Source organism: Miniopterus schreibersii (genome assembly GCF_964146895.1).
Source record: "Miniopterus schreibersii genome assembly, chromosome: 5".
Classification (NCBI taxonomy): Eukaryota; Metazoa; Chordata; class Mammalia; order Chiroptera; family Miniopteridae; genus Miniopterus; species Miniopterus schreibersii.
The window spans coordinates 20023124-20050434 of record NC_138106.1 but is presented as its reverse complement, the minus strand read 5'-3'; the positions used below and the strand labels follow the sequence as shown (position 1 = coordinate 20050434).

Genomic DNA, 27311 nt, shown 5'->3' with positions numbered 1-27311 from the left:
CCTGAACAAAATGAGGAGAGGTGAGAAATGGATGCTGGGAGTGCCCAGCAGTACCAGCTCTGCCCTCTAAGCCCTGGCCCTCCCGGGCTTTCTCTCTGGTCCGTGGGTTAGAAACAAGGGCCTTCCCGTCCCTCCACTGCCACGCGCCTAAAAGGAGCTGTCAGCCCCCGCTCGCCGCCTCCCGCGCCCCGCAGCCCCGCAGCCCCGCAGGCCTCGCCGCGCTGGAACCCGGCTCCCCCACCCCCACCCCGCCCCCAAGCTGGCCTCGCACCAGGGTCAGCAATGACCTGCTTGTGTCAAAGTCCAGGGGGCCTCTAGGTGCTTATCTGACTCCGCCCCGCTGACCACCGCAGCCTCCTCTCCAGCCCCCCCCAAGGTCACCGCCCCCGCAGCGCCGGCCGTCTCCGCGCGTCCCCAAGTGCACCCTCCGCGCGGCCGCGGCGGGGCCGGGGTGCACGGAAGCGGTGAAACCCTGGGTTTCGCAATCGCAGCCTCCGGAGGGGACAGCCCGGGCCCGCGGGCGCGGCGCGGGAGGCGCCGAGAGGGCCGCGCTCCCCCCGGAGGCGTCGCCACTGCCCCCTCGCCCCGGCCCCCCTCGCTCCGGCGCCGGGGCTCCGGTTGCCCAGGTGGGGCGGGGCGGGGCGGGGCGCAGGGGCCCGGGGTCTGAGGCACCCCGAGAGGGCGCGGCCGGGGGGGCCCAGGCTCCCCGCAGCCGGCCGCCCTGGGGGCGGGGGGAGGGGCCGGCTGCGCCCTTATTTCCTCGAGCGCCCGCGTCGCCGGAGCCAGCTCGGGCCCGTCGAGCGCCGCGCCAGCCCGCCCGCGTCCATGCAGCCCCGCCGACCACCAGCGCCCGCGCCTGGGCCCGGCCCGCGCGCCGCCCCGCCGCTGGCGCTGCTGCTGCTGCTGCTGCTCGCCCTGCAGGGGGCGGCGACGGCCGCGGGGCCCGAGGAGCCGCGGGACTCCGGGTGGCGCCCGGCCGCCGACCCCCCGCGCGCGCTCCTGCCGCAGGCGGCGCGCGCGGCGCTGCACTTCTTCAACTTCCGCGCGGGCTCGCCCGGCGCCCTGCGAGTGCTGGCCGAGGTGCAGCGGGGCCGCGCGCGGGTGAGTGCGGGGCCGCCGCGCGCCGTGCGGCCGGGGCGCCTGTGCGCGCGCCCGGGCTCTAGACCGAGACCAGGCGGGGGCCTGGGCGCCCGAAGCGCCCAGGGCGTGGGAGGAGCCGCGGAGAACCGGCCGGTCCTCTCCGGCGTGTCTCGCCTCGCAGGGCATCGCCCGTACCTGGGGGCGGGGTGCGGGGAAACCGAGGGCCGGGCTCCAAGGGCGAGGCTCGACCTCGCCTGGGGGCGCTCAGTTGTTTTCTGGGGGGGTGGCCGCCGCAGGCGCGACACAGCAGTGGCTCCCGCAGAAGCCCGGGGCGGGTTTTCCAAATGCTAAGCCAGTTCCCACGCCTGGCCGCAGATGGCCGGGCTCGTGAGTTGCCCGCCACGGTGCGGAGGCTCCGGATGCGGCTGGAGTTCACGCTTCTGCCTGCGTCGGAACCCTGGCAATCCCGGCGGCCGCCCTAACCTAACGGGAGGAGGCAACCGGGCCGTGCCGGGTGTGGACGGGGGGAGCGAGCCTCGGAGCGGCCGCTGCTGGCTGCGGGGCGCTGGCTGCGGGGCGCTGGCTGCGGGGCGCTGGCTGCGGGGCGCTGGCTGCGGGGCGCTGGCTGCGAGCGATGTGGTTCCCTCCATCAAACAGAAGGTTACACAGCTGCAGAACTGCGCCGCCTGCCCCAAAGTACCCATGCTCCCTGCACTGATCCCCAGCTGTTCCGCAGAGCCTGCAGCTCAGCCTCAGAGGGTCTGGAACGGAGTGTGGCATATAAATAGGTAGAGTTTTAAAGAGGGCAGTGGGGTTTTAGTTGAAGATTGTTCTCGACCTGCTGTCGGGCACAGGGGCGGGGAAGGCCATTTGGAGACTCGGCCTTGGTTCTTCACAAAGACTTAATTCTGCAGCCAGAGTGGCTACATTTATTGGGTGATGAAATCAAACTGTTCCTAGGAAAAGGCAACCTGTTTTAACAATCCTTGCTGTCTCTGGGAGAAAAAAGTTCAGTTTTGCTAACCCAACAGAGAAGTGAGTAAACAGCTTTAGAACTTAGTATCTAAGTAGGAGAGAGCAGCCACCGCCTGCTCCCCGGTCACCAGCAGGGAGGACTCCCTGCTGAAAACTAAGCTCAGATGCCTAAGGTCCACCACGTTCAAAGTCCAGGAATTTTCTTCCTTCTAAGGCCATAAAAAAATAAAATACCTGGCATTTTCACACATTTAGTCATCCCTTGAAAAAGATAAAATTCTTGCCATCTTTCACAAAATAAACTAGCTCTCAGAACCTGAGCGAGTTAAGAAAAAAAACTCCTTTTCCAAGAAGAGCTCAGTTACTGTTTTTCATCTGTAATAGTAAATGTTCCTGAAATTTAAAGGGATCCTCCTTTGGGGCCAAAAAGTGGTGGGGGGGGGGGCAAGGTTGGCACAGGGTTGGAGGAAATCAGTCAATAAATTAGAAGTCACATGGAATTAAATATATGTTTGGAATTCTACTAAAATAATAAAAATAAATTAGAGGCAGTTACACATGAGAAGAAGGGAGTTAAGTAGAAGAGGCCAGGGCACTGACTCTAAGAGGATAATTTCCATGGTCATCTGGCTTACCTTTTACATTTCCTCCAAAAATAGTTATGAATGTTTTAAAATCAAGGAGCCAAGGAAGAGAGTGACTTTCAGGGCCAAGAGTCTCTAGAGACTAAAGTGATTTCAGTTTCTCCCAGAAATTTGGTGAAATTATTTTCCTGCCTTCTCCAAATATTACCACTGAAGAAGGGCCCACCTCCAAGGATGATCAAGGCAACCTGGGGCAGGGTGTATCTTAAACCTGTGACAGAGGCATGCCAGGATTCTTGGGGGTGGCAGAAGCAGAGGAGGAGGTGGCCAAGAGTGAGTGTCGTGGGGAACTGCCGTGGCTGCCTCTCCAGAACGTGGGGGACCAGGAGGTGAGGTTTTGTAGTGAACCCATATTTCAGCCCCTTGCTTTGCCTCCCATGAGCCACACAACCTACAGAAGGTCATGTAAGTCTTCTCTGGCTATTTTTTCTTTTGGAATGGAAACAATTCATGTTCTGCCAATCATGCCAATTATTCTTAAAAGTCATATAAGGTGATATAAGTACCAACTGTAGAGTATAAAAATGTTAGTTACCATTATACAGAGGGGCGGTCCATTCATCCATTAATTTTTCGAGCACTTACTATGTGCCAGGCACTGGGCTAGATATTGTGGCCCTAATACAGATTGGGGTGAGATTATCAGGAAGGCCTCTGAGATTCATTCAGTTTAGCAGTCAGTCAGCTGCCTTAATGATGAACAGAGGACCCACCCGCATGAAGCTTTCAATGTAGTGTCTTAGAAATTTCTGCTTCAATGACAAGGGCAGTCATAGCATTGATAAGTGACAAATGGTAGACCCCCAAAACTCAGGTTTGCATTATTTATCCAATCAGTGTATTTTCAGAGTGAGTGCTCAGTTGCTGTGCATCCAGAACTGACCCCAGGGTGAGCAGGTGGCTGGGTGGGTGAAGGAAGTGTAGCTGGTAGGGATCCCTCTCCATCCTTGGGGTGAGCACATCCCTTTGTAAGATGAGAGGCTGGGACCAAGTCAGAGTTTTCAAACTAATGACCCACTAGTGGATTAGGCTGCAGTTGTTTTGTGGGTTTTTTGTTTGTTTGTTTGTTTGTTTTTATTGCAATAGTTTGGATAAACTGTTAGAGTGCATTGCAGAGGTAAGGGTAAGTAGTGCCTCAAAATGTTTTAAATGTATATGTTTGAACTAGGTCATTGTGAAGAATGCAGTTCTTGCTGTGGGTTTCAGCTAAGCAAAACTGAAAGCTAGTGAACCAAATGATTTTTAAGCTCTCCCAGCTCTGAAATCCCTAGATTCTAAGTGATTTCTTGGTTCTGCAAGAATCCCTCATTATAGAAACACTGTTGCCCTCTAGTGGTGAAATATAGTATGGTTGTGGTAGTAAAGGCAACATGACTATATTTCAAAATTGGGAAGAAATCTGTGCTAACTGGTGAAAGAGCAAGTGAGCATTCTGTTTTGTTTTGCTTTGTTTACTAATTGAAGGGAGAAGTCACAGACCCCAGATTCTGATGCCATCTCCTTCCTGGCCTTAGTCTAATCTTCCATGACCAAGGAAGCTGCAACTTTTCTGGTATCCCGTGGTACAGCCTCAGGATCCATGGTAGATGGTTTTGAGTGGTGTTGAGAGTTCTTATGCTATTCAGAGTATCCTGGGTCAACCCCACTCCTCACTACTCACACTTGGACAAGTCTCCTCTGGCCTCTCAGCAAGCCCTGGGACCGCTGGCCCCTTGCCGAGCTGCTCGTGAGAGGCCAGCCCTTTCCTGAGATGTAAAGAGACTGGCTGAGATCTCTGTGTGCACACATGTCATTATGTCAACCCACAGGGGGATTGATCACTCAAGGTGAATGAATGTGTTCTGGCCCGGGCCAGACCTGTGGTTAGAAACATAATTGAAACAACTGACCAAAGAGTGGTGGAAAGTTATGTGCATATCCTAATTGCTTCAATTTAGATTAAGATCAATATAAATGTAAGGTATCACCTATCTTTTGGTATAGGCTATTTAATTGCACTCCCTGTGGCTTTTTAGCAAGAAGACGCACCCCTGAGGATCTGTGATGTGCAATGTTATTTATTTACAGTGGAGGGAGCGAGAGCATCCTCAAAGAATGCAGTGCTCAATCGTCTGCTTTCACTTTGCCTTCTTTTTTTCTTGCCAATCTTGACTCACCCACACCCAATTCAACAGCAAGAGTTTGAGAGACTTAACTTTATCAATTCCTTCTACAGCATTTAACTTGGATTCCATGGGCATGACATCTTTTTTGTTGCTCTCTCTTCACCAGTTTAGATAACATTTAATTGTGCGATGAGGTAGTAAGTACACCTGGCTTAAGCAAGTTTGGGAGCCAAACAGATGACTGGTCCAGCATCAGGCAGCCCCTTGCAAGCAGGCTGGGCTCCTGTCCAGCTTCCTGTGGGCACCTGTCCCTGTGGCTGACGGCAGACAGGAGCCTGTCCTCTAAGCCACAAGGCAGTTAGGTGACCACCTACCCTACTAAGAAAAACCTTCCTTTATCACCTTTCAATCTGTAGAGCACTATGATACCACATAATTCACCTAATCGCTACTCTTCCTGAAGTCTTCTCTCCATTAATGTTGATAATTCAGAGGTGATTGCTCACAAGAATAGGAAAGCAATACATTAAGGGAAACTGGAGCATGAAACAGGCCGCAATGACAATGGAGGGTGAAAGATCAGTAACAAAATACTAAAGTGAAATAATCTTTACTTTCACGCAAGAAAGGCTCCTAAGTGCTTTTCAGACCTCGTGAAAGAATGGAAGTGGGGTGGGGCTGCAAGATGCACAGGGGCTCTTCAGCGCCCTCACACTGCCCTGTGGGTGAAACCTAACAATCCTGAGAGCACAGGACAGAGAGGCACTGGCCCTCTTTCCTCCCCAGGCCCTGCTCCTGCTGATGGCACAGGTGCACCCATGGTCTCCGCCCTGCCTCCTGCCTGGACTGCAGGCTCTGATTGCATCTGCGTGCAGCATGGGATGGGAAAGGCCACCTGGCCCTGGGGGCTGAATTTTGGCCTTGGCCTCCTTGGCACTTTGTCCTGGTTACCCGCGCCAAGTGCTTCTGGTGAGGCAGCAAATAGAAATGCCTTTAACTAGCTTGTAATAAATTGTTTTTGAACCGCAAACATTTTTTTACAAGCCTGCAACATTTTCCATTTGTCTTGCCACATGTCGTGTCATAGCCAAGGATACGAGTGATCAGAGAGTGTTAGTAGTGGCCCCAAACAAAGACCACTAGTGGTAAGTTGTGAATTTAACCACCAGGAGGCCAACTTGGCTGCACATGCTTCCTTGAAGGGCCTAGGTTGTTCTGCTGAAGAGCAAATGTAAACACTCAGCCCTAAAATGACTCATATTGAGACATGGAATGTTAAACACACACACACACACTCCCAAATCCAACCTGACCCTTGATCTCAACATATTGGCAGTGATTCACCCTAGAGATTTATGCAGCCTTGGCATTTATTTGCCTTTACGATGGTGCCGCAGTTGAAGAGGTTTTTACAGAGCTGCCCACAGTGCAACGTTGGGGTAGTAGCCATAGCAAGTTTCCGCTCTGGGTTACTTGTGGCCGTTTGGGATGTCTCTGGTCAGTAAAGCCAAGTTACAAAAGGCAGTCTTGTGCCACCGCTGTGGTACATGTATGCTGTCCCATGGTGGCCCCAAGGGGACGTGCCTACACAGAACAGGACATTTAAGATCACAAGTAATTTTGTATCTGTATTAGCTTCACAGCTGTAACAAATTTCACTTACCTGAAACTTGGTGAAAAAACCACATATTCTCTTATAATTCCAGTCAGAATTCTAAAATGGGTCTCACTGCGCTGAGATCAAGATGTTGGAAGGACAGCTTTCCTTCTGGAGACTCTAGAGGAGAATCCATTTCCTTGCCTTTCCCAGTTTCTAAAGGCCACCTGAACACCTTGGGCCGTGGCTCCATCCCCCATCTTCAAAACCAGCAGTGAGGCTTCCCTTGAACCTAACACTACTGCCCCCTGTAAGGGCCCTGGATACTCTGCCCATCGCACTGGCCAAGTCCTTTTTGCCGCGTAAAGTAACATTCACAGGTCCCGGGGATCAGGACGTGGGCACCTGTGGGGCAGTTAGTCACCCGATGACACCCAGCTCCGGTGGCTGTGAGCCCATGCGAGAGCACTGGCACTCCGGGCGAGTGACTGGACCCAGGAACTGGCAGCTCCCGCTCCACCTCTTGCCCGGCTGAGCTCTGCAGCCCGGGTGACCTCCCTCCACACCTCGCCCTGGCACTTGCCGGGGGTGCTTTCTGCTGACTCCCCAACAGCCCGCACGTGCCCGCTTCTGCAGGTGGGAGGCAGTACATCTGATCTCCACGGCGCTCGCACAGGGCCCTGCGAGAGACAAATAGTAAATGTTTTTTCAATGAAAACAAAGGTAGCTGGGAGGGTGCTGGGGCCACTGGGCACCCGGAACAGGAGACCAGGCCAGGCCCTGACCATTCCCACCCGTCCAGAGGAGGGAGGGAGACTCCTCACGTCCCTCTCACCACCACCTTTTCCAGTGAGCCCCCGAGCTGGAGGCCGGCAGAGAACACTGCCTCTGGCCCTCCCCCCCGACGGGTACCCATGATTGGCTAAACAAAAACATGCACAGTGTGCATCTTCCTCTCTCTCTCCCCTACACTTTATTTATTTTTTATTTTTTTAATTTTTAAAAATTTTTATTTTATTTTTTAAAAATATATCTTCATTGATTTCAGAGAGAGGAAAGGAGAGGGATAGAGAGATAGAAACATCAATGATGAGAGAGTCATTGATCAAGCCCGCTACCAGGCATGTGCCCTGACCGGGAATCGAACCCTGATCACCTGGATCCTAGGTCGATGCTCAACCGCTGAGCCACGCCCGGCCGGGCTCTCCTCTACACTTTACTGCGAACACAGAGCATCCCTGTGCAAACATCTCCGTGGACCCCAGGTGACGGGGTCTGATCTGAAAGTCCCCGCCTTCTGCTGCTTACTATGTTTGCTCTGTCTGGCGGTGCCCCAGAGAAAGATGCAGTCGGATAATTCTGGGCTATAATGTAACACACCGATGCGCTCTCTGTCCTGAACATGAGAACAGCACAGCAATTTTTATCCACAAATGAGCTGTTTACTTGTCTCCAACTAAGCCTGACTCACAAAACTAACCTTATAAAATGAAGAAGTTTGCTTTTACTGGAATGACATGACATTTATGTTTTCTTGCCAGCTGCGAAGGCTGCAAGGGACATTTCGAAGCCAAATCTGTTAGGCCAGTGAGGCCCAGTGTGCGAGGGAGGGGAGACTAGAGTCACCTGGGAGCTCTTCACAGCTCGAGCTGTGCCCACTGCCCACCCCCAACCTGAAAACATAAAGTTGAGAGTTGTCACCACCGGCTCTGAGGCAGTGTGGTGGGACCCTGCTTAGCAACCAACGGCAGAAAAACAAGGGACAGCATTTCCCCAAAGCGCAGGGTTTTCTGTCTACAGATTAGCTGTCAGCAGAATTGAGTCTTTGGAGGCTCCCGGAGTCAGTGTTCTGTGGCCCCCTCAGCAGCGGACAGCAAGGTTTCTCCGGCCACCCTCCCAACTGTTCCATTTGCTCCAAGGTTTTGAGTGACTTTACAAGGGGTGTTATGTTTCTAAAATGTGCTCTTGAAATAAATAACACCTATTCTCCATCCCTCATCAAGTTCCTCAGGTTTATTTCCAAGACTTTACTTAAACAAACATTGTATCACATCTCCTATAAAGATAGTCCAGGGAGGTGCTGGAGGGAAAAGCTTTGATCCGTTGACATGAGAACAAAGCTTCATGTTTTTACAGTAAACAGCTCTTACTGAAAGTAAGACGTGACTTTGTAGAGTTGCTATTGGAATGAGCAGTTTTAACTTTCTGGTACACGTGTAAATGTCTTTATAAGGCACAGTAGCTATCCATGTGACAGGAAGCAAGGAGTGAATTTTCTTCACAAACTATTTCAGTCCAGGCTGCCCTCTTCAGATGCTCCTGCTTGAAAAAGCACAGGTCCTACGACAGTTTCCTGGCTGCACACGCTGTGGCGCAGGGCAGACCGCTTCCTGAAGTTTCTAAGGCATCGTGACCTGATTTACCAGGCTCCAGGTCACCCAACCTGAGATAATGTTCCTGCACTAGATTTGTTCCTCATGGCGTCCGTCCTCAGGCATTTGGAGAGAACTGATTGTCATGTCCTCACTCGGCTGCATTCTAGTGACTGTCACAGGAGGGACTTCCTACCCCACCCTCAGGACCCCAGTGGTCTCAGCATCTAAAGAGAATCTCTTGAAATGTGGTCCTTGGACCAGCAGCAGCAGCATCCCTTGGAACTCGTTAAAATGCATGTTCCCAGGCTCTGCCCCAGAGTTACTGAGTCGGAACGCGGGCAGGGCCCAGCACGCTGTTTTGCAAACCTCTAGGAGATTCTGCCCAGCTCCAGTTTGAGACTCCCTGCTCCAGGATCAAGTCCTGGCAGGAGACCTCTAACCTGGCCCCCATCCTCCATCGTGACCCCAACTCCAAGTCTACCCCCCTTCGCTAATTTGCAAATCTCAGCCTGGCTGCTCACCTCCTTGCGCCAGGCGGATGCTCTCCTCCAGGTGCTGAACCCCCTTCCCTTTCTCTCTGCTGGCCTCAGGCCTCGTTCTGCCCGAGATTTCCCCACGGGCACAGGCTCGGGCACTGGCTCGTGCTCCCTGCATACCTCACCTGGAAGGCTGCATCCAGGGGCTCCTTCAGAGCTGCAGGCGTCTTCATTCCCATGCCATTGTGGGTTGTGTCCTCCAAAAAGATATGTCAAAGTCCTAACCCCATATCTGCAAATATGCCCTTACTTGGAAATAGTGTTTGCAGATGTGATCAAATAAGGCCAGAGGGGAGTAGCATGGGCCCTAAGTCCTACGACTGTGTCCTTATGAGACGGCCGTGTGAAAGTGCAGAGAGACGGACGCCACCTAAAGTCAGGAGCTGAGGTTGGAGGGAGGCAGCTGCAAGCCAAGGACTCACGGCACCACCAGAAGCTGGGCAGAGGCCGAGGAGGTTCTACCGGGTCTCACAGGGAGTGTGGCCCCGACGACGCCTGGACTTTGAACCTATAGTCTCCAAAACTGAGACAGGATCCATTTCTGCCCTAGGAAACACACAGAGCAAATGCCCTGGCTGCCTGGCTGCCTCCCTTGCAGAGGTTTAGGGTGGTCTTGTCTACAGGCAACAGGCACCGTGGTTGTAAGCACAGTCCCCCACCCTCACACACACACACACACACACACACACACACACACACACCCCACACACACACCCCCCGAGGCAGCTTCCTCTCCGCCCTCTCTCAGAGAGGCTGCTGCTGTACAAGGAAAGAGCGGCAGCCCTGGAGCCCGGCCTCCTTACTCACTAGCTCTCTGACTTTGGGCAGGTGCCTCAGTTTCTTCATCCTTAAAATGGGGGTAACAACAGTCTTTACCTCCTTGTGATGTAATGAGTGACACACGGCACTGCGTAAGAACCCGTGGGGCATGTGAGAGAGCTCAACTGTATAGACTACTGCTTTTATCGTGATTCCCACCCAGTGGCTAGCAGGATGCTTTACACACAAGCAGTGAATAAACATGTTTGGCATTGATTTGATAAGGATTTGAGGAGCCTTTTTTTCTACCAAAGAAAGTACACACACACACACACACACACACACACACACAGTGCTGAGTTCCATCCTTTGCAGGCATGCCCTGATACTTTCTCAAACAGGACATTAGAAGTGGCCTGTCTCTCCCCCAGCTCCCATCTGACCGCAAGCAAAGCCCTAAAGCAAAGTGCTGACCGTGCCCTGGGGAGCCCGGGATGAGGCCTGGCTCACGGAGAGGAAGGCGTGGCGGGGCTGGGGAAGGGCTGGCTCCCGCCCTCATTCACGGCGAGCGGTGGCAAAAAACCCCAAGAAACCTAAAAAGTAAATAAGACACAAAAAAATCAGGTTAGAGCCTAAACGGTTTCGTTAGAGGTCCCCGATTGCCAGGCACAGTCCCAGGCAACAGCAGCTCAGTCTCCTCTCCTGCAGACAGTAAACCCCCGCATCCACTGCTGCTTTCCCTCGGCAGTTACCTGCGGTCAACTGTGGTCTGAAAATACTAAATGGAAAATTCCAGACATAAACAATTCATAAGTTTTAAATGGAGAGCTATTCTGAGTAGCGTGATGAAATCTCTGCCCCGGGCGTGAATCATCCCTTTGAAGCTGTATGCGCCGCACGCTGCCGGTTAGTCACTCGGCAGTCGCTGCAGTTATCAGATATTTTAAGAGAAGGAGGTAGAGAGGCCACGTTCACATACGTTTTATTGCAGTGTATTGTTACATTTTTCTGTTTTACTCGTTGCTAGTCTCTTACTGTGCCTAATTTATAAATTAAACGTTACCGTGGGTATGTATGTATAGAAATAACATAGTATATATAGGGTTCCAGGCAGCCACTGGGGGTCTCGGACCGGATCCCCCTCAGATAAGGGGGGACGAGTGTAATTAAAAAGAAACCTGTAGCAAAGAGCTACTAATTCCTTCCTTCAAAATCACTTGCTTTGTTTGCTGACTTTTTCTTTGTATAAAGAGCCTTATTCTGGAAAATATTAGAACAATGTGCTGTGCCTCCGGCTGTGTTTTAAGAAGGGATGTGAAACTTCCTAATCGGTTTCACAGATGCACAGTTCTGGCAGCTGGGGGTGGAAGGGCCAGCTGTGATCTGCTGGTACAGGGACACTCCTCACCTCGGGAAAGAGCTGCTGTCCCCTCTCCCAGCATCAGGCCAGCTCTGGAAAAAATGTCTACTTAGCTTTTTACTTTTTAATAATAGCTTTGCACCATGTGGCTGTAGCAGCCTGTGTACAAGCCGCAGAGCGAGGACCACCTGACCTTGAGCTTCTAGATTCGAAGCCGCAGGTAGTGAGCAGTTCACCGCGCTCCTCCGGTCTAACTGAACTGACAATGTGAAAAACAAAGACACAAAGGTACGGGGTGGGGACACCCATACACGTTTCTTTGGACTTAATATGTTTTGAAATGCCTTCCTATCTTTTAAAAAACCTGCCGGTGTGCTTGTTGGCCCAGGTACAAAGCTGGGGGCGCGGCTGTTCGCTTCAGCCCCTGGAGGCTCCTCTCCGGCGTCCATGCGCCCTCTTTCATCTCGCTTTCCACTCACCCCGACCTCCCGGGGCGACCACCGGAGGTTTAACGTGAATTCTGTCTGCAAGTGTTCTCATAAGATATCGTTGGTCTGTGTGCAAACTTTAGTTTTGAAAATGTTTGTACATGATATTTATGCCATGCATTTCGTTGTTTCTGTTTCTAAGCGGAGCAGTTAGGGCCCGTCTGCGTTGCTGTCTGTGTGGCCAGTTTGCACAGCACCCTGTGGCAGGCACCCCAGCTTACCTGCCCCCCAGGGACACCAGATTGACTCCAACTTCCCACCACACACACATTGCCTCAAGGAATATCCTCCCGCGAGTCCCTTCTGAGCCCCTGCATCACAGTTTCCCTGGAGACATCCCAGAAGTGGGGTTCCAGGTAGGGCGTAGGTAACTTGCTTTGACCCAGGAATGGTCTTCCCCATTCTGGCTAACAACGGACCCTATCTACTTTCTAATTTATTGCCAGTCTAAGAATTGTACAGGGATGGCTCACTGCTTCCTTGCTGTGCGTTTCTCCCGTTACTCATGAAGCTGAGCCGGCCTTCAGAGCTCGGTTGGCATAGAGACACGTGGAGTGCTCACAGCAGTCCCGGCACAGGCCCAGCAGGCCGGCTGGCTGTCCTTCTGTAATACAAGCATCGTTGAAATGTGTTTGATTCAGTAATATTGTCTTGATAGGAAACTTGTATTCTAGCGATAATTTCTGATCTTGAGTTACAAAACTGTTCGTGCTGACCTTCTGGTAAGACTCCTATCTGCCCACCACATACTTCTGTCCATTTCTGAGCCCCACCTTGGCTCATCCATTCCATCAGCTGGCCTCCTGCAGTCTCTGTGCTCACTCTGGACTCATCCTCACTCCAGCACCAGTTCTCCACGCTACAGCGAGAGGGATCTTTTCAAAATCCTTGCTTCCTGCCCAGGGCTTCCAATTTCTCTTAGGATAAAACCCTCCCTGGAGCCTGTAGGGGCCGCTCCTGCCTCTTCTTGATCCTGGCTCCTGGTTCTCTGGCCCCCTGGCTGCTTCTCCTGCCTCTGGCCCCTCTGCTCCTTCTGTGTGGAATGATTTCCCAGCTCCCCTCCCCCAAACCCCCAAAGTCAATTCCTTTTAAATCTTCAGTGTTCAGCTCAAAAGTGCAGCTTAACTTCCCCATCCTGAGGCTGGCCCGATTCTCCAGTTATCCTTTCATAGCTCTTAATCAACTCTACCGTGATCTCCTGGAAGTCGTCCTCCCCACCGGACTGCCGGGGGGGGGGGGGGTGGGGGGGGGCAGGCTGTTTCTGTTTTGTCCCCTGGACTCCTGCACCTAGCACAATGCTCCCAATAGGTAGGTGCTCAACGAATCCTAGAGTGGATGTTGGACAGCAGAGACCTCTTTATCACAGAATAATTTTAACCCATGTGAAGCACAGACCTAAAGCAGCCAGAGCACGAGACACTTTGTCCCCAAAGAAGTCCCACAGAGCTCTGACTGTCACTTATCTCAGGAGACCCAGCAAAGCTGCCTCAGGGGAACTTGTGACTCAGAGGAAGGGAGAGAGGCGAGGCCTTAGTGGGAGATAAAGGGCTGCATCTTGATAAGTGATAAAGTACAACCGAAAATATAAAAATTGAATTGTGAACAAAATGTAGACGCTTTTAAGAGTGCCTAATTAAAACAAAATAAGGAAATAAAATCAGTAAGGAAAAAAACTCTCCAGGACAGGCTGGGCTCTGAGCCGCTCACCGGCGTCCTACCCATTTCTCGCCCCACAGAGAATGGGCGTCACTCCTCTCTTGCTTCTATGTGTTTCCAAAAAACTGTGGAGTCAAATAATATCTTAAGTACTTTATTTAAAACAAGCATGATGCCCGGCCGGGCGTGGCTCAGTGGTGGAGCGTCCACCTAGGATCCAGGCGATCAGGGTTCGATTCCTGGTCAGGGCACATGCCCGGGTTGTGGGCTCAATCAATGCCTCTCTCATCACTGATGTTTCTCTCTCTCTCCCTCTCCCTTCCTCTCTGAAATGAATAAAGATATATTTAAAAACAACAACAACAAAAAACACACAAGCATAATTATATCATTAATAAAAGAAGATTATTTTTGTTGTCGACATAAGGAACATCTAGACCTACAGAGAATTTTTATGAGTCTATTTGAGCCAAACTAACAACATACGCCAGGGAGCAAGATCTCAGATGCTCCTAGAGGAACAGTTTGGCAGCTTCTTTTATACATTTGGAATTAAGGAGGGAATGTCAGGAAGATGACAGCGAGGTGGGAGAAAGCAAGGTGGGGATTGGATTACAGGACAGTGCTCTCTTGGGGGTGGTTATTTCAAAGGTGTATTAACCTAGATGCACAGGAACAATGGACTGGACTTGCTTAAGGCAAAGATAAACTTTTTACTAAAAATACTTATATGCCTGGGGCATGACTACTCACCGTGACCTGCCCAGTCAGGAATTTATGATCAGATCTTGCTTCCGTTGCATTGTGAATCTTCCTGTACAGCAGAGGAGCATGTCCCAGTTTAATACTGATGTGAAGGTGGGTGGTCCTCAGAGCTCTCCTTGGTGTACACTTTCCCTGGGAGGTGGCATCAGGTTCAATGGCTTCAGCCACTTCTACTGAATCGACTTCTGTACCAAAATATGAGATCTTTTCTCCTAAATGAAGCCCCGATATTATTCAGGTACAACTGCTACAGCGGCACTTCTATGCCAATGTTATCCCAAGAGTGTGATTCTTGGATATGAGGATGTTAGCCGAGCTTCCACCAGCTAACACTCAGTTTCTTTATTTCAGGTTAACTCAAAGAAGGAATATCAAGTTGACCTGGAGTTCACCACAGAGCGCTATAACACAGAGGTAAGCTGCCGTGATTCATGAAGTACTGTCTTATTAGCAACTCATATAAGTTTATTTTTTATTTTTATTTATTTATTTAAAACACATCTTTATTGATTTCAGAGAGAGGAAGGGAGAGAGAGAGAGAGAGAGAGAAAAAAACATCAATGATGAGAGTCATTGATCGGCTGCCTCCTGCAGGCCCCCGACTGGGGATCGAGCCCACAACCCAGGCATGTGCCCTGACCGGGAATCGAACCCCGATCACCTGGATCCTAGGTTGATGCTCAACCGCTGAACAACGCCCGGCCGGGCTAAGTTTATTTTTTAAAAAGAATATTGCCCTGGCCGGGTGGCTTGGTTGGTTGGAGCGTTGGCCCATACACCAAAAGGTTGTGGGTTCAATTCCCAGTCAGGGCACATACAGGAGGGAACCAATCTATGTTTCTCACATCCATGTTTCTCTCTCTCCCTTCCTCTCTCTAAAATTAAAAAAAAAATAGATCAGTTAAAATATATCCTTGGGTGAAGATTGAAAAGATTAACTATACAGTGACCTGGAGGGTTATTTTCTGTCTTTGTTCTTAAGAACTGAAGAACAGAGCAGGGCAGGAACTCGCGCCCTTCTGCAGAGCTGCCTGGGAAGCAGTCCGCACAGCCCTCCCCCTCCTTCCCCGGCCTGGGAGGGAATTTCACACTCCCTTTGGTACCCCCCCAGCACCTCAGAGTCCTCAGAATGACTCACCCTCAAATGCCAACCTGTTCCTCTGCCCGTCAGCTGGTGACATTTCTCGGCAGAGCAGCATAGCATGAGGCAAGTTCCAGAAGCTGCCTCGCACAGAGGCATCTGTGAAGCAGAGCGGACCGGCGCGCCCGCGGGCAGCGGTGGGCTCCAGCCCCACCAGGCCGCGGCTTGCCCGCTCCCTCGGCCCGGCCTCAGGAAGAGTGAGGGGAGACATGCAGAGCGCAGGGCCGGACGCACTCCCATGAGCTGGGCTAAGTGGGGGGCAGCAGGGCGGAGGGGCCCAGCCCCACGTCTCTCTGTGTGGAGCTGAGTCCGCGTGGCCAGAGAGCCCACGCAGCATCCAGCACTGAGGTCTCGGGTGGCAGAGCCCCAAGGGGGAGCCAGGACCCGCAGCCCTACGCTTCAGAGGAGTGTTTGCCAGTATTCAGAAACAAGTCCTCATGAGACGGCAACATACTCTCACTTTGCTAATTAACCAAAGAATTCAAATTTTTCCTTAAAGCTTAAGGAAGACGACTTGAATTTCTAGTGCTGCAAACGGAACGTGTTAGATTAAAGCTAAAGGGAAAACAATTACTAGATTATTCTGACCAACAATATGCTGCCCTGAAGAGCACAGCTTGCTAACAGAAATGTTCCATTCAGGGGGTGAGGTGATTCTTTCATCTCCAGACAAATGCTTTGATTTTGTGGAGCTGCTGGGAAGGTGGGGGGAGCAAAAAGGGGCGATACCTGTTTTTCTCTCGTCCCTGGAAACGGCTTTGACATCAGAGGAGACTGTTTACCAGCCCATCTTCTGCCTCTGATAAGCCTCTTCCTGACGCCCTCTGCCTCTTTTCCTGCGTTGCGCTGTTTATTAGGATTTTCATGCACCACGGACATTTCCTCTCATTTGCAGAAGGAGCAGTTGCCCGTTGGAAAGCCCATGAGCAGATCCAGTTTGAATAACAGTTTGTTTCCTTGTGGGCTTTTTCTTTTAAGGTTTATTTTTGGTGGTTGTTTTAATTGAGACTCCACCCAGTTTAAACGACTGAAAAAGTGAAAAGAATTCACCAGCTTCACCAGCCACATTATAACGTGGGTTCTGACCTTGGGGCCCACAGGTGGGGTTGAGTGGGCCCATGAGTAGTGGCCCATGGACTTCCTCACATTCTAGGCCCAGTGTTGATGGGAAGCACATCCGTGCATTTTTCAAGAAGTAGGTTCTCTGGCTTTTATTGCCCGGTCATGGAATGCGTGACCTTTGTAAAAGGGCGGGGAAGTGAGTCAGACACTTGGTGTCCACTTGAAGGCCCCGCCCTCCAGCTGTGTCTGGATGGAACAGAGGAGGGTGGTCCGAGTGCTCAGCACATGCACGTTCACACTCAAATGCAGACAAACGTACCTCGGTCACGCAGGCGGCTGAATTAGTCCCATCGGGGCGATCTCTGCCTCCACTTGGTCTGGATTAGACCTGAGGAGAGACATGGAGTTGGTAGAGAGCCGGGGCTTGGGCATCAGACAGACATGAGCTCGAGTCCTGGCTCACCACTTCCTGCTCCGAGACATGGAGCAGCTTCCTCTTTACGCTTCAGTATCTTCGTGTGTAAAATTGGAATAAGACAACCAAATTCACGAGGCGGGGTGAAGGCGTTGCCATTTTTGTCAATAGGACGCAGTTTCACTTTCTGGTTCACATTTGCAAGCTTGAGGTGCAACAAGCCTATGCTGGTCCACAGCAGAGAGGAAAGTGCCCACTCTCCTAGGGGCCTGACCCAGGCAGTTCACGAGACATCAGTGGTGTTTCTTGGGAACAGGCCCAGTGTTATTTTATGACAGCACTGTCAGAAAGCAGGAGTTTAAATGACAGCAAAGAATGAAGGGCGATTGTGTTCAGCTATGAGCACGAAAGTCACTTTCTACAAAGCACTACACCTGCTGAGCCTGTGGTACCTGCCAGGCGCAAGGAACGTCCCCTCTTGCGGTGTGTGTGCATTGGGGTGGGGGGTGTGGGAAGGAACCGATCTCTCTAACTCCAGCATCTTTATTTCAGGAAGGCGAGGAACATTTGGGGAACTGTTCCGCTCGAGTGCTTTTCAGGAATGAGAAGCCCAGGCCGGGCGTCAATGTCACCTGTTGGCGGTCCACTGAGAGGAGCGAAAGACAACGGAAGGATTACCTGCTCTACAAGCACATGAAGCAGCTCACCCCCCCCCTGGGTGCTGTCAGCATCCCTGGTATGAGCCAGTATCTGGGATTTCTGTATGTGGGAATGTATGTAATTGTGAAATCTTAAAAAGAATGATCATTTAAAACTTCATCTCCCAGATAGCACTTTAATCCAACCACAGGATGTGGCACACCTCATTATTTAAACGAAGCTCGGAAGCACCATTTTTTCTTCACTCTGGTACAATTGTAGGGTCTTGAGCTCCCCCGTTCCCCTCCTGGATGAGGGCAGGCAAGAGGTGAGTCTCCAAGGAACTGGTAGAAGTCTTTGCAGCAGGACACGCACACACGGGCGCACTTTTCCAGGTACAGTCTAGAACCAGAGAAGATATTTCTAGTGGTTTCTGGTGGTGGCTTTGGAAACTTGAGGTGACACCATCCAGGGCCTCCACTGTGCCCATCCCGGCCGTCCACCCAAGGCCGAGCGAGCTGACCGTCCCAGGGTCTTGCTGGGAGGCCACAGTGGAGGCAAGTTTATCTTATTTTAGAGCAAGAGCTAATGGGCAGCGGTGCCATCTCTAATAAGAAATGCACCCTGTCCCCTGAGTGACTCAGCGGGGTGAGGCCGAGCTCATTTGTTCCGGCGCTCAGCACTGTGCCGGCAGCAGCCGACACTCAGCTCTTACCGGCAAATTCAATTTCCAAAACCACAAGAGTCGTCTCTGGATTCGCACTTGGGTATTAAGCTTGACATCTGACCGCTGCAGCTCTTCGCATCCCGCACCCTGTCACGGTTCACTCATCTGCCCAGAGGCGGGACAGATCGGCTCAGCGTGGGGGCCCACAGCCTCCATTCCTGAGTGGCCTGTGCCCGTCAGCGTGCCGAGGCTGCGGGTTCCTAGGGCCTGGAGGCGGCGCACCGAGCCTTGCGTTTCTCAAGGGCGGGAGCGTGGCTAACGCTTATTGCGGTTCTCTCAGCTCAGATGAGATCCTGTTCCGAGTGATTGGGAGAAGCAACTCAAATCCTATGTTGAAGAATTTGTTTATATTTAGCTCTGCCTGAAATAAATGAGCCAATGGCAGATAGTTAAAATATATAGCTATTTAGGGACTTTTTTCTCCCTTTGGCATTAGTTGGGGAAATAGGGTTTTGTATATCATTCTTAAAACACAACTTTTAGAAATCGTATGGGACCTCTTCTTTGAAGATTTGCCACAATATCATTAGATTTTGGACACTTTTTAATAGTGCAGGTTAACTGGCTCATATTCAGTTAATAAATCCTATATGCCCACAAGGATCATTCTATAACAATCTAACTTAATGTGGTTACCAGGAAGCATCAGAGAAAATTTTTTAATAGAAAGTACCTTTTATCAACAAAATTTACAAGTTCTCTTGTCACTCGATGGTGCTATTTATGGCCTGTCTGTGTATATAAAATTATCTTCTTAAAACTGAAAAGGTTTGGCTTTAGATGAAGTGAATCAAAACCACGGAGATATCCTTGGAGTAGCCAGTTCAAATCTCAGCAGATTCTCCTCAGTATTTAATTGTCTAAGGTACTGGACTGCTGTAAGGCAGTTTCTCTGCAACTGATGAGTGAGACCATCTAATCCGTTTCAGGATATCCTTGCTCCACACTGTTTTTACCCTAAAAGAGTAGTTGTCTGGGTTTTATCATAAGTAAAAATTTCAATTTTTCTAATGAATTCATAAACATCCTATAGATAAGCCCAAATATACTGCATACGAAGGAGAGCACTGCTAACGTCCCTGGGATTCTAGGGCAGTGCCACTAGCATTTATACTTCATTAGTCACTGTATGTCCTCATTAGTCACTGTATTCAATGTAACTAATTTATCTTCTCTGCTAATGGGTTTTCATCTTGCAAGTCCAAGAACAATTATCTCATCAGTTACTTTCTAAAATGTGGATTCCTAAAAGTCAAAAGAGGTCAATTATTAATCACTGTATCCCCACCTCTAGTTGTATCTGATATTAAGTAGGAGTTTTTTGCAAATGTTCCCTAAATTAAAAAGATTGCAGGTCCAAAAACAATACCACAGAAAGAACCCACTGGATTCCTTCATGTGTCAAAAAAAAGTGATCGAGATGTCACCAATGCATTTGTCAGAAAAGGGCAAAGACGGCAAGCAGGCTGGCAGAGACCTTCACGTGACTGTAGACCCCAAACCTGAAGGTAACTTAGTGAAGATAACTGATCTAGTTACAAAAGGCTTCTCAGCTAACAAGATTTTAGGTTAACTTTGAGTATCATTATAGCTCTTACTTTGCATTTATATAGTAGAGCAAATAGCCCCGAAACCGTTTTATAGCTGCTTTCCTTGAAGCATGTAAATCTCAGAATAAAGTAGAAACAGATACAAATATTGCTAAAGGTCTTGCTGTAAGAGAGATGGCTGCTGTGACTAAGCCTTTAATTACTGAGATTTCTGAAATTTTGTTTCCAAAATGCTTAATACCGATTTTTTTTTTTTTTGTATTTTTGTGCTCTCAGACAGTCATGGACATATTGATCCCTCTCTGAGGCCCATCTGGGATTTAGCTTTTCTTGGCAGTTCTTACGTGATGTGGGAAAAGACAACACAGTTTTTACACTACTACATGGCACAGCTCAGCAGTGTGAAGCACTGGGTAAGAAAAACTGAAAATTAACTTGGGCCACCAGAGATAAAACCAATGCAGTGGGCATAGACTAAATTATGTGAGTTTCCAATTTCACGGCAAGAGTTTTAATTGCATTTCAGTCATTCAGTAAATATTCGAATGCTTGCAGCGGGCCAGGCATTGCATGAGGGACAGATGTAGCAGTGCACAGCACACACAGTGCAGCTGCCCTCACGGAGGTGAATTCTAGTGAGGGAAGATTAGACAGGCTGAAGGAGTGAACGAGTACGTATGTACCTAGCGGCCGTGAGTGCAGGGAGAAGGGACTGCAGGGTACCTACCGACAGAAGGGCTCCTTGAGTAGTCTAAAGGAAGGCCCCCTGCTGTGGGCAGAGGCCTAGGGGAGGGGAGAGCGAGCCGCTTCCACAGGCAGAGGGAGCTGGGGCGGCAGTGTGGCCCACGGGCTGGAGAAACGTCAGCGAAGCCAGTGTGGCTGGACCGGTGACGGGGGAGTGTGCCAGGCAGGAGGGGACCGGTTCATGGAAGGCCTGTGGCTGCTAGGACTCTCTCTCTCACTCATTATGCGATGTTAGCTGAGGAGTGACATGATCTGACTTACAATAGGATCCTTCTGGCTGCTCTGCCGAGAACAGATTGTACAGACGCGAGGGTGGAAGCAGGACGCCAGTAAAGCGTCGCAATAATGCAGGCGCGGCCTGGCGGGAGCCGGGACCAGGGCGGGCAGCGCAGGTGGCGAGGAATCCTTGGATTCAGGATATATTCTGCAGACAGACCGACAGCGTTTGCTGATGGGTTGGACAGGGATGGCAGAGGATGAGAGAAGTTGAGGGTGATTCACAGAACGTTGGCCTGAGTAACTGGAAAGGGAGATTTCATTTACCGACTGGAGAAGACGACAGGAAAAACAGATTGGGGGAGAAATTAGCTTGACTTGGGGCACACTAAATTCTATATCCAAGTAGAGAATTTCCGTAGTCGTCGGTGCAGGAGTCTAGGGCACAGGAGAGAAGTGTGGGCTGGCACTGTCACCCTGTTGATGGCTTTCTAGGCCACAGACCAGATGAGGTCACGAAGAGCGAGTCGTCAGAGAAGAGGTGTGCAGGGCTTGGGTCCTGGACCACTCCTAGCTTCAGAGGTTGGAGACTGGTCAAGGAAAGTGTTTCAAGATGAGGACTGACTGACTGACTGTAAAAGCTGATGGAAAGTCGGGGTGACGAGGGCTGAGAATTAACGGAGGCCTGAGAATTAACGGTTTGATTTAGGCAGTCGGAAGTCAGTGGGGAGCTTATCAAGAGCTATCTCCCGTGTGGGCAAAAGCCTGACTGCAGTAGGTTCCCAAGAGAACAGGGCAGAGGGAGTGGTCACGCCATCCCCTTAAACACTTGGCTGTCAAGGGGCGTGAAAGAAAGGGAGTGGCCGTATCCGGAGGATGGGTAAGCACAGGGTTGAAAGAGCGTTCGTTTCTGTTGTATTTTTAGGTTGGGAGATTTAACAGCACATTTATATGTTGATAAGAAAAATCCAGTAAAGGGGCCCAAGTTGGACGTAAGAGAGGGTAAGATCAATCCAGGTGACCTTAGGGACGTGGAGACCGCACCTGGAGGGGAGGCGGGGAAGAGCAGCGGATGCAGGCAGGAGGGTAGATGTCAAGGTGGCGCTCCTGGAAGCTCTGTTCTAACGGCCTCTGTCTTCTAAGTGAAACCTGAGGCAGCCATAAGCTATGAGCAGGCATGAGACAGGAGGTTTGGGAGTCGTAGGCTTGAGCATCACGCAGCACTGCAGGCCCCCGGGCAGTCTGAGGTCATGGATTTAGAGGACCAGTCACTCTCGGCTGTGTGGTGTGGGCATGGATTTAGCCAGGGTTGGAGTTTTTGTCAGGCAAATGTGATGTGGGGAGAGAGGGGCATTTCCAGAGTAAACAAAATCAACTATGAGAAAGGCAAACTGGGCCGTGAGTACAAATGGCTAAAACCATTTCCTCCTGCTGTGTGAAGTGGTGTGTTCACCCGTGGATGGATCTCCATCATACTTTGGGGGGCCTTCCAAGGGCCACTTGTAAACCAGACAACTAGAAACTAGTTTTTCTCTTTACTCATCAAAATCAACACATTTCTTCCCCTTTAAAGAGTGCTTTTTAAAAGAAATTACCATTTGGTTGGTCGTTGCTATATATCAGATAATATAAACTTACTCCCCCTTCCTCTGTCATCTGCCAAGATGATCACATCCTCAGCAGAGGCTTTACCTGACCTGAGAAGTGAGGGGAACTGTCTTGTTTACAGTGTAGAAGATGCTGTCAAGATAACGAATGTGAGAGGAAAACTCAATAGGAGATCAACACAGAGACGACAAAGATAAAATTAGGGTCTGTTTATGCCCATGTTTTCCTTTCTCTTACAGTGTACAGGACACACTGTCACACTAACCACCAGGACATAGCACAGTTCAGAAGAGCAGCCCCATTTCTTTCCTGCTTGAGCCAGTCCAACCTCTGCCCATCAGGGTCTCCCCACCACCCCGCGAGCGGGAAAGTGGGAACAGTGGAGCCGTGGGAAACAAAAATGCCGATCCATCAGAAACGACGTCACAGATGAGGAGCTTTGGACTTTTTTACACTGTGGGGTTTGGGTTTCAGATGAATAATAAGTGAATGTCACCCAAGGCGATTCCCTTCATCTCTTAGGGCCTGTTTGAGGGAGGAGTAACAGATTTACTGCGGTCCTTGAAACTAACGTAAACCTAAATCACTGAAGGACTTGCGATTTGGTGTCAAGGCTGATAACGCGTTTCGCTTAGTGTTCTCGTAAAGCAAGTATGCACAGATCCAGATTTTCAGATCCTGCCATTCGGTGGTCACTAGATTCCCGTGATCTTTCAGCAAAAGCAGCAACAAGCAATGATTTTTTTTTGAATCCTCACCCGAGGGCATTTTCATTGATTTTTAGAGAAAGGGGAAGGAAGAGGGAGAGGGGGAGAGAGAGACAGACAGAGAGACAGACAGAGAGAGAAACACTGATCGGCTGCTTCCCGAAGGTGCCCCAACCACTCACCCCAACCACAGCCAGAGATCAAACCTGCAACCCAGACGTGCCCTGACTGGGAATCAAACCTGGGACCTTACAGTGTACACAGGACGACACTTCTACCAACTGAGCCACACTGGCCAGGGCAAATAACGATTTTTAAAAAGTCACTAAGATCAGAAAATCTAGGTACTGTCCGGGGAGATTAGATAAAGCCCAGGCCGCCCAGCACGGAAACAGAGTGACTGGAGGTGCCCTGCGGCCGGGGTAGCTCAGGAGAGTACAGGGATTACAGTTTTCCAAACGCTTTCTAGGTGGGAATTACTATCTTTACACTCGGGATTAAACTCATCTTTTCATGCAAGTGTGTAAGGAAGTGCAGGCTTATAAACCCACAGCCTCAAATGAACACAGCTTAAGGAAGTGTGGGCTACCAAAGAAAGGACAATACAAATAAGACCCATCTTACTGGCACTATTGTCATTCCCAGCACCATGAGGGTTAGGCCAAGCGCAGGGGAGAAATTTGCTGGCTGGAGAAAAGGGAAGTGGACAAGGACTTTCCCTAACCCCTCAGCCTTTAATATAAATTGAGAAACATAAACCTGAGCATTGTTCCAGCTCTTACCACCACCAGATCCTGTCAGCAGCCCAGACTGTCCAGCCTGCAGCACATCACTATCAATCAGTTCAAGTCCTACCCTCACTAGAGGCCCCCAGCGGCCAAGGGTACGTTAGAGAAACCATCTTACCGACCTTATTTACTCAGCTAAGAAATCCACTTCAGATAGCATATATCAATAGCCTAAGCTTCTCACTCTCTACTAAAACCACACTGGTTCTGCTAGGGATCACTCTCTCCCTTTTTGGGGGGGATGTGGATGGGGTGGAGGGTGGGGTGGGTGATATGTAAGTAAAAGGGAACAAACAAAACACTTCCAGTCTGTCTCTAGGAAGATAAATGCTGAGTTACCAGAAAATGTCACAGTAAATCATCATCAATTTGGACTACAATGATCTGGCATTTTGTGACAATTTGAATAGACACCAAGGAGATTATTTCTGAATAATATTAAAAATAATGACTTGTTGGCAGAGCTCCATTCAGAGAGGACAGTCCAACCCTGGAAAACCTTGCAGGCTGGGATGCAGTGTCCCCTCTGTAGTTCTGTAATAAGCCCTGCTATTTGGTTTGGTTTAAAGGTGATTCCTCCTGGAGGAGGGAGAATCCATAAAACAGAAATGCAGGGGTTTCAACGACTTTACTGAGGAGGGTCTTCATTAAATGGTACAGGGCTTCCAAGCATAATAATCCAGTTTTGTATTAAAAATGGGTGACTGTGTATTTAGCAGAATAGTTTGTCAAATGGAATTAGAATCCCAGTTTCCAGTCTTGCCATTTTTTTTGCCCCAAATCTGGAGACTGCCACGCTTTCTTTCAGAAATGCTATTTACAGAAACAGAATACGAAGGTATTGACCTGAAAAACTAACTTTAAGTTAGAGAAAAATACATGGTTAATAGTCAGGCCTTGATAAATAGAGCGGGCAGCACAAAAGCCTGAGACAAAAGTCATACAACAAAGCAGTTGGCTGTGCTGAGATCAAGGCAGTTAGCAAATGAGGGTCAAGCAAGGCTACATACACCCTCAAACCCAGCAACGCCGGGCTGACCACTAGGGCCTCCAGAAACTATTTCTTTATAAAAGAGACACCGAGTCTTCTCTCATGAGTTCTCTGACTTTGCAGCCTGGGCCTCAGATACTTGCCATGAACATTGCCTGTGCACTGCCAGGCAGGAGGGAAGGAAACCTACCCAACGGCACAAAGACACCCTAGGGAAGCAGTCAATTTCTGATCAATCCAGGCCCTCTCCTGTATCTCCTCCTCTAGCACCCTCCCCACCTGCTGGAAATTTCATGCCTTGTAAAAATCTCCGTCATTTTAAGCAAAATTTAATATTATCAAGTCCTTCTGTCTTGCTTTTTAGAATATTCTTTAGTAGTCTCAAAAAAAACCTGGTAGGTTAAAATTATAATCCAAGTTGAACTTACTTTTTAATTTCTTCTCTTCCATTTTTACTAGAGATAAGCACCCTAGTACACCCCCTGCTCCCCCAAAAAAACACACACCCAGGAAGTATCAAAAACAAAATAGGAAACTGGTTTAGTCACTAGCAGAACTTAGAGAAATCAAGTAAGAGGCGAGGAAGACGCCCTATAAAGATGCAGTGCCCTGGTTTTAGAGGCAGTGCGGTAAGCACGAAGCATGCAGGTGGAGTCAGAAGATCTGGGTTTGAATTCCCATTGTCAGTGACTAGCTGTAACCTCAAGCTGTACCTCCCTGTAAAGCCAGGCTCCTAATACATACTCTTGTAAGGCAGGCAGAATTATGTGGAAACATGACTAAAAGCACCTAGCAGAGAACTGGCCCATGTAGCAGCCTTGAAGTCCTGGTTGCCCTGCCCCCTGTCTTACTGCCTGGCATATCAGAGCTAACTATCAGCTTGAGGTGCATACAGGATCTTGATTCTGATAACTAAGGTTGTCAAAAGATCCCCCCATCCCCACCCACCTTAGCCTCCATCAAAACCATAAATATTAGAGAAAAGGTGATAGGCATTCAACTAGACTTTCATATGACTCGGTGACTGAACGATAAGAATCCATGACTTCCATATCTTGATGCAGGATCCTACCAAAGGGAAATTAGTCTAAAATCCAAGAGGCAGAGGAGATTCAAGGCATCCATCCAAATTATGAGATGAGCCTTCCCAATTCTGAGCTAATATAAGCCTACCTGTTTGTTATACTAACTCTTTTTTCCTTCCTCTAGAAAACAAATGATGATGCAATTGATTTTGATTATATGGTTCTACTCCACGAATTCTCAACACAGGTAAAACACAAAATCATCTATAGAATTGTTTTTACCAGAAGTTTTTGCAGATCAGACTATTTAAAAACTCTTATTTCCTAGGAGATCATTCCCTGTCGTATTCACTTGGTCTGGCACCCGAGCAAACCGCTTAAAGTGAACTACCACTGTCAGGAGCTGCAGGCACCAGAAGCCTCCGGAGCTGAAGAAGGATCAGCTGCCGCACCGACAGAACTTAGCAATTTCTGAAAAGAAAAAACGGATCTGCCTACCTGATTCTAAACAAATGCCTGCTCTAAGTAGCCTAAGTCATTATTCTAGTAAAATAGCCAAGATTGGAGACCTTCTCATAACCTAGGAAAGCCTGTGATGCTCAACAGTGAAAAGATGTTGGGGTTTTTAAAGATAATATATTTCAATGAAAGCAAATTGTAGGAAAAATATCATCTGTTTAAAAGGAATTGTACTATTTTTTATAATTTCAAGCAAGTATTCTTTTATAACTTGATAGCTACTTTTAAATAAATGTTTACATTTCTACATAAAATGTGTTAAATGTGTTTGTAGAGATTTGCCTATGTGGGAAAATTCTGTGCTAAGATGATTTACGTGAACTCTTAATAATGTTTAATTCATATTTTACAAATAAAAAGAGTGTCTCACAGATAAAGCTCAGTGTCTGCAAATGTATGAATGGAATAATGATGTAAGTGAAAGTAAGTATACCAAGTATTTACAATTTTCTTTTTTAAGGAAACTTGGACCGGGTGTTGGCCTAAGTGATTGACAACAGACACAATATGTAACAGAATTCGATTCAGTGGAGTAGTTCCCCAAGGCAGGCAGAACTGGTCCAGGAAATGTAGACACCATTTGCCTCTCAAAATTGGTATCATTTAATGGAACACTTGCATCTGTGTGTGGAAACCTTTAGCCAGCTTCCTTGGCTAGTAACTGGCTAGGTAGCATCAGCCTTAAAATATACCAAAATATTAGTTTTAAGTCTTCACTATTTGAAAATTGGAAAAGTCTACATGACAGAGAAAACTTTTAAAGATGGGAATTTTTACAAAATAAAAAGATGTTGGGTTTTTTTTACTGTTATTTTTTAATAGATCTAGTTTATATATTT

At 49.2% G+C, this 27311-nt stretch overlaps 1 protein-coding gene across 1 annotated transcript; it reads left to right on the top strand.

Moving 5' to 3' along the window:
* Positions 1–794: 794 nt before the first annotated feature.
* Positions 795–26846, top strand: RARRES1 (retinoic acid receptor responder 1). The gene is made up of 6 exons (XM_081139314.1): positions 795–1101; positions 14692–14754; positions 17511–17694; positions 20151–20287; positions 26138–26200; positions 26282–26846. The coding sequence occupies exons 1-6, from the start codon at positions 826–828 to the stop codon at positions 26426–26428; spliced, it is 870 nt and encodes a 289-aa protein (XP_080995440.1). The 5' UTR covers positions 795–825; the 3' UTR covers positions 26429–26846.
* The last annotated feature ends 465 nt before the right edge of the window (positions 26847–27311 follow it).

Coding starts and splice junctions, on each gene's coding strand:
- RARRES1 (XM_081139314.1), top strand. CDS start 826: ATGCAGCCCCGCCGACCACCAGCGCCCGCGCCTGGGCCCGGCCCGCGC. Junction 1,102..14,691: donor TGCAGCGGGGCCGCGCGCGG/GTGAGTGCGGGG, acceptor TCTTTATTTCAG/GTTAACTCAAAGAAGGAATA. Junction 20,288..26,137: donor TCAGCAGTGTGAAGCACTGG/GTAAGAAAAACT, acceptor TCCTTCCTCTAG/AAAACAAATGATGATGCAAT.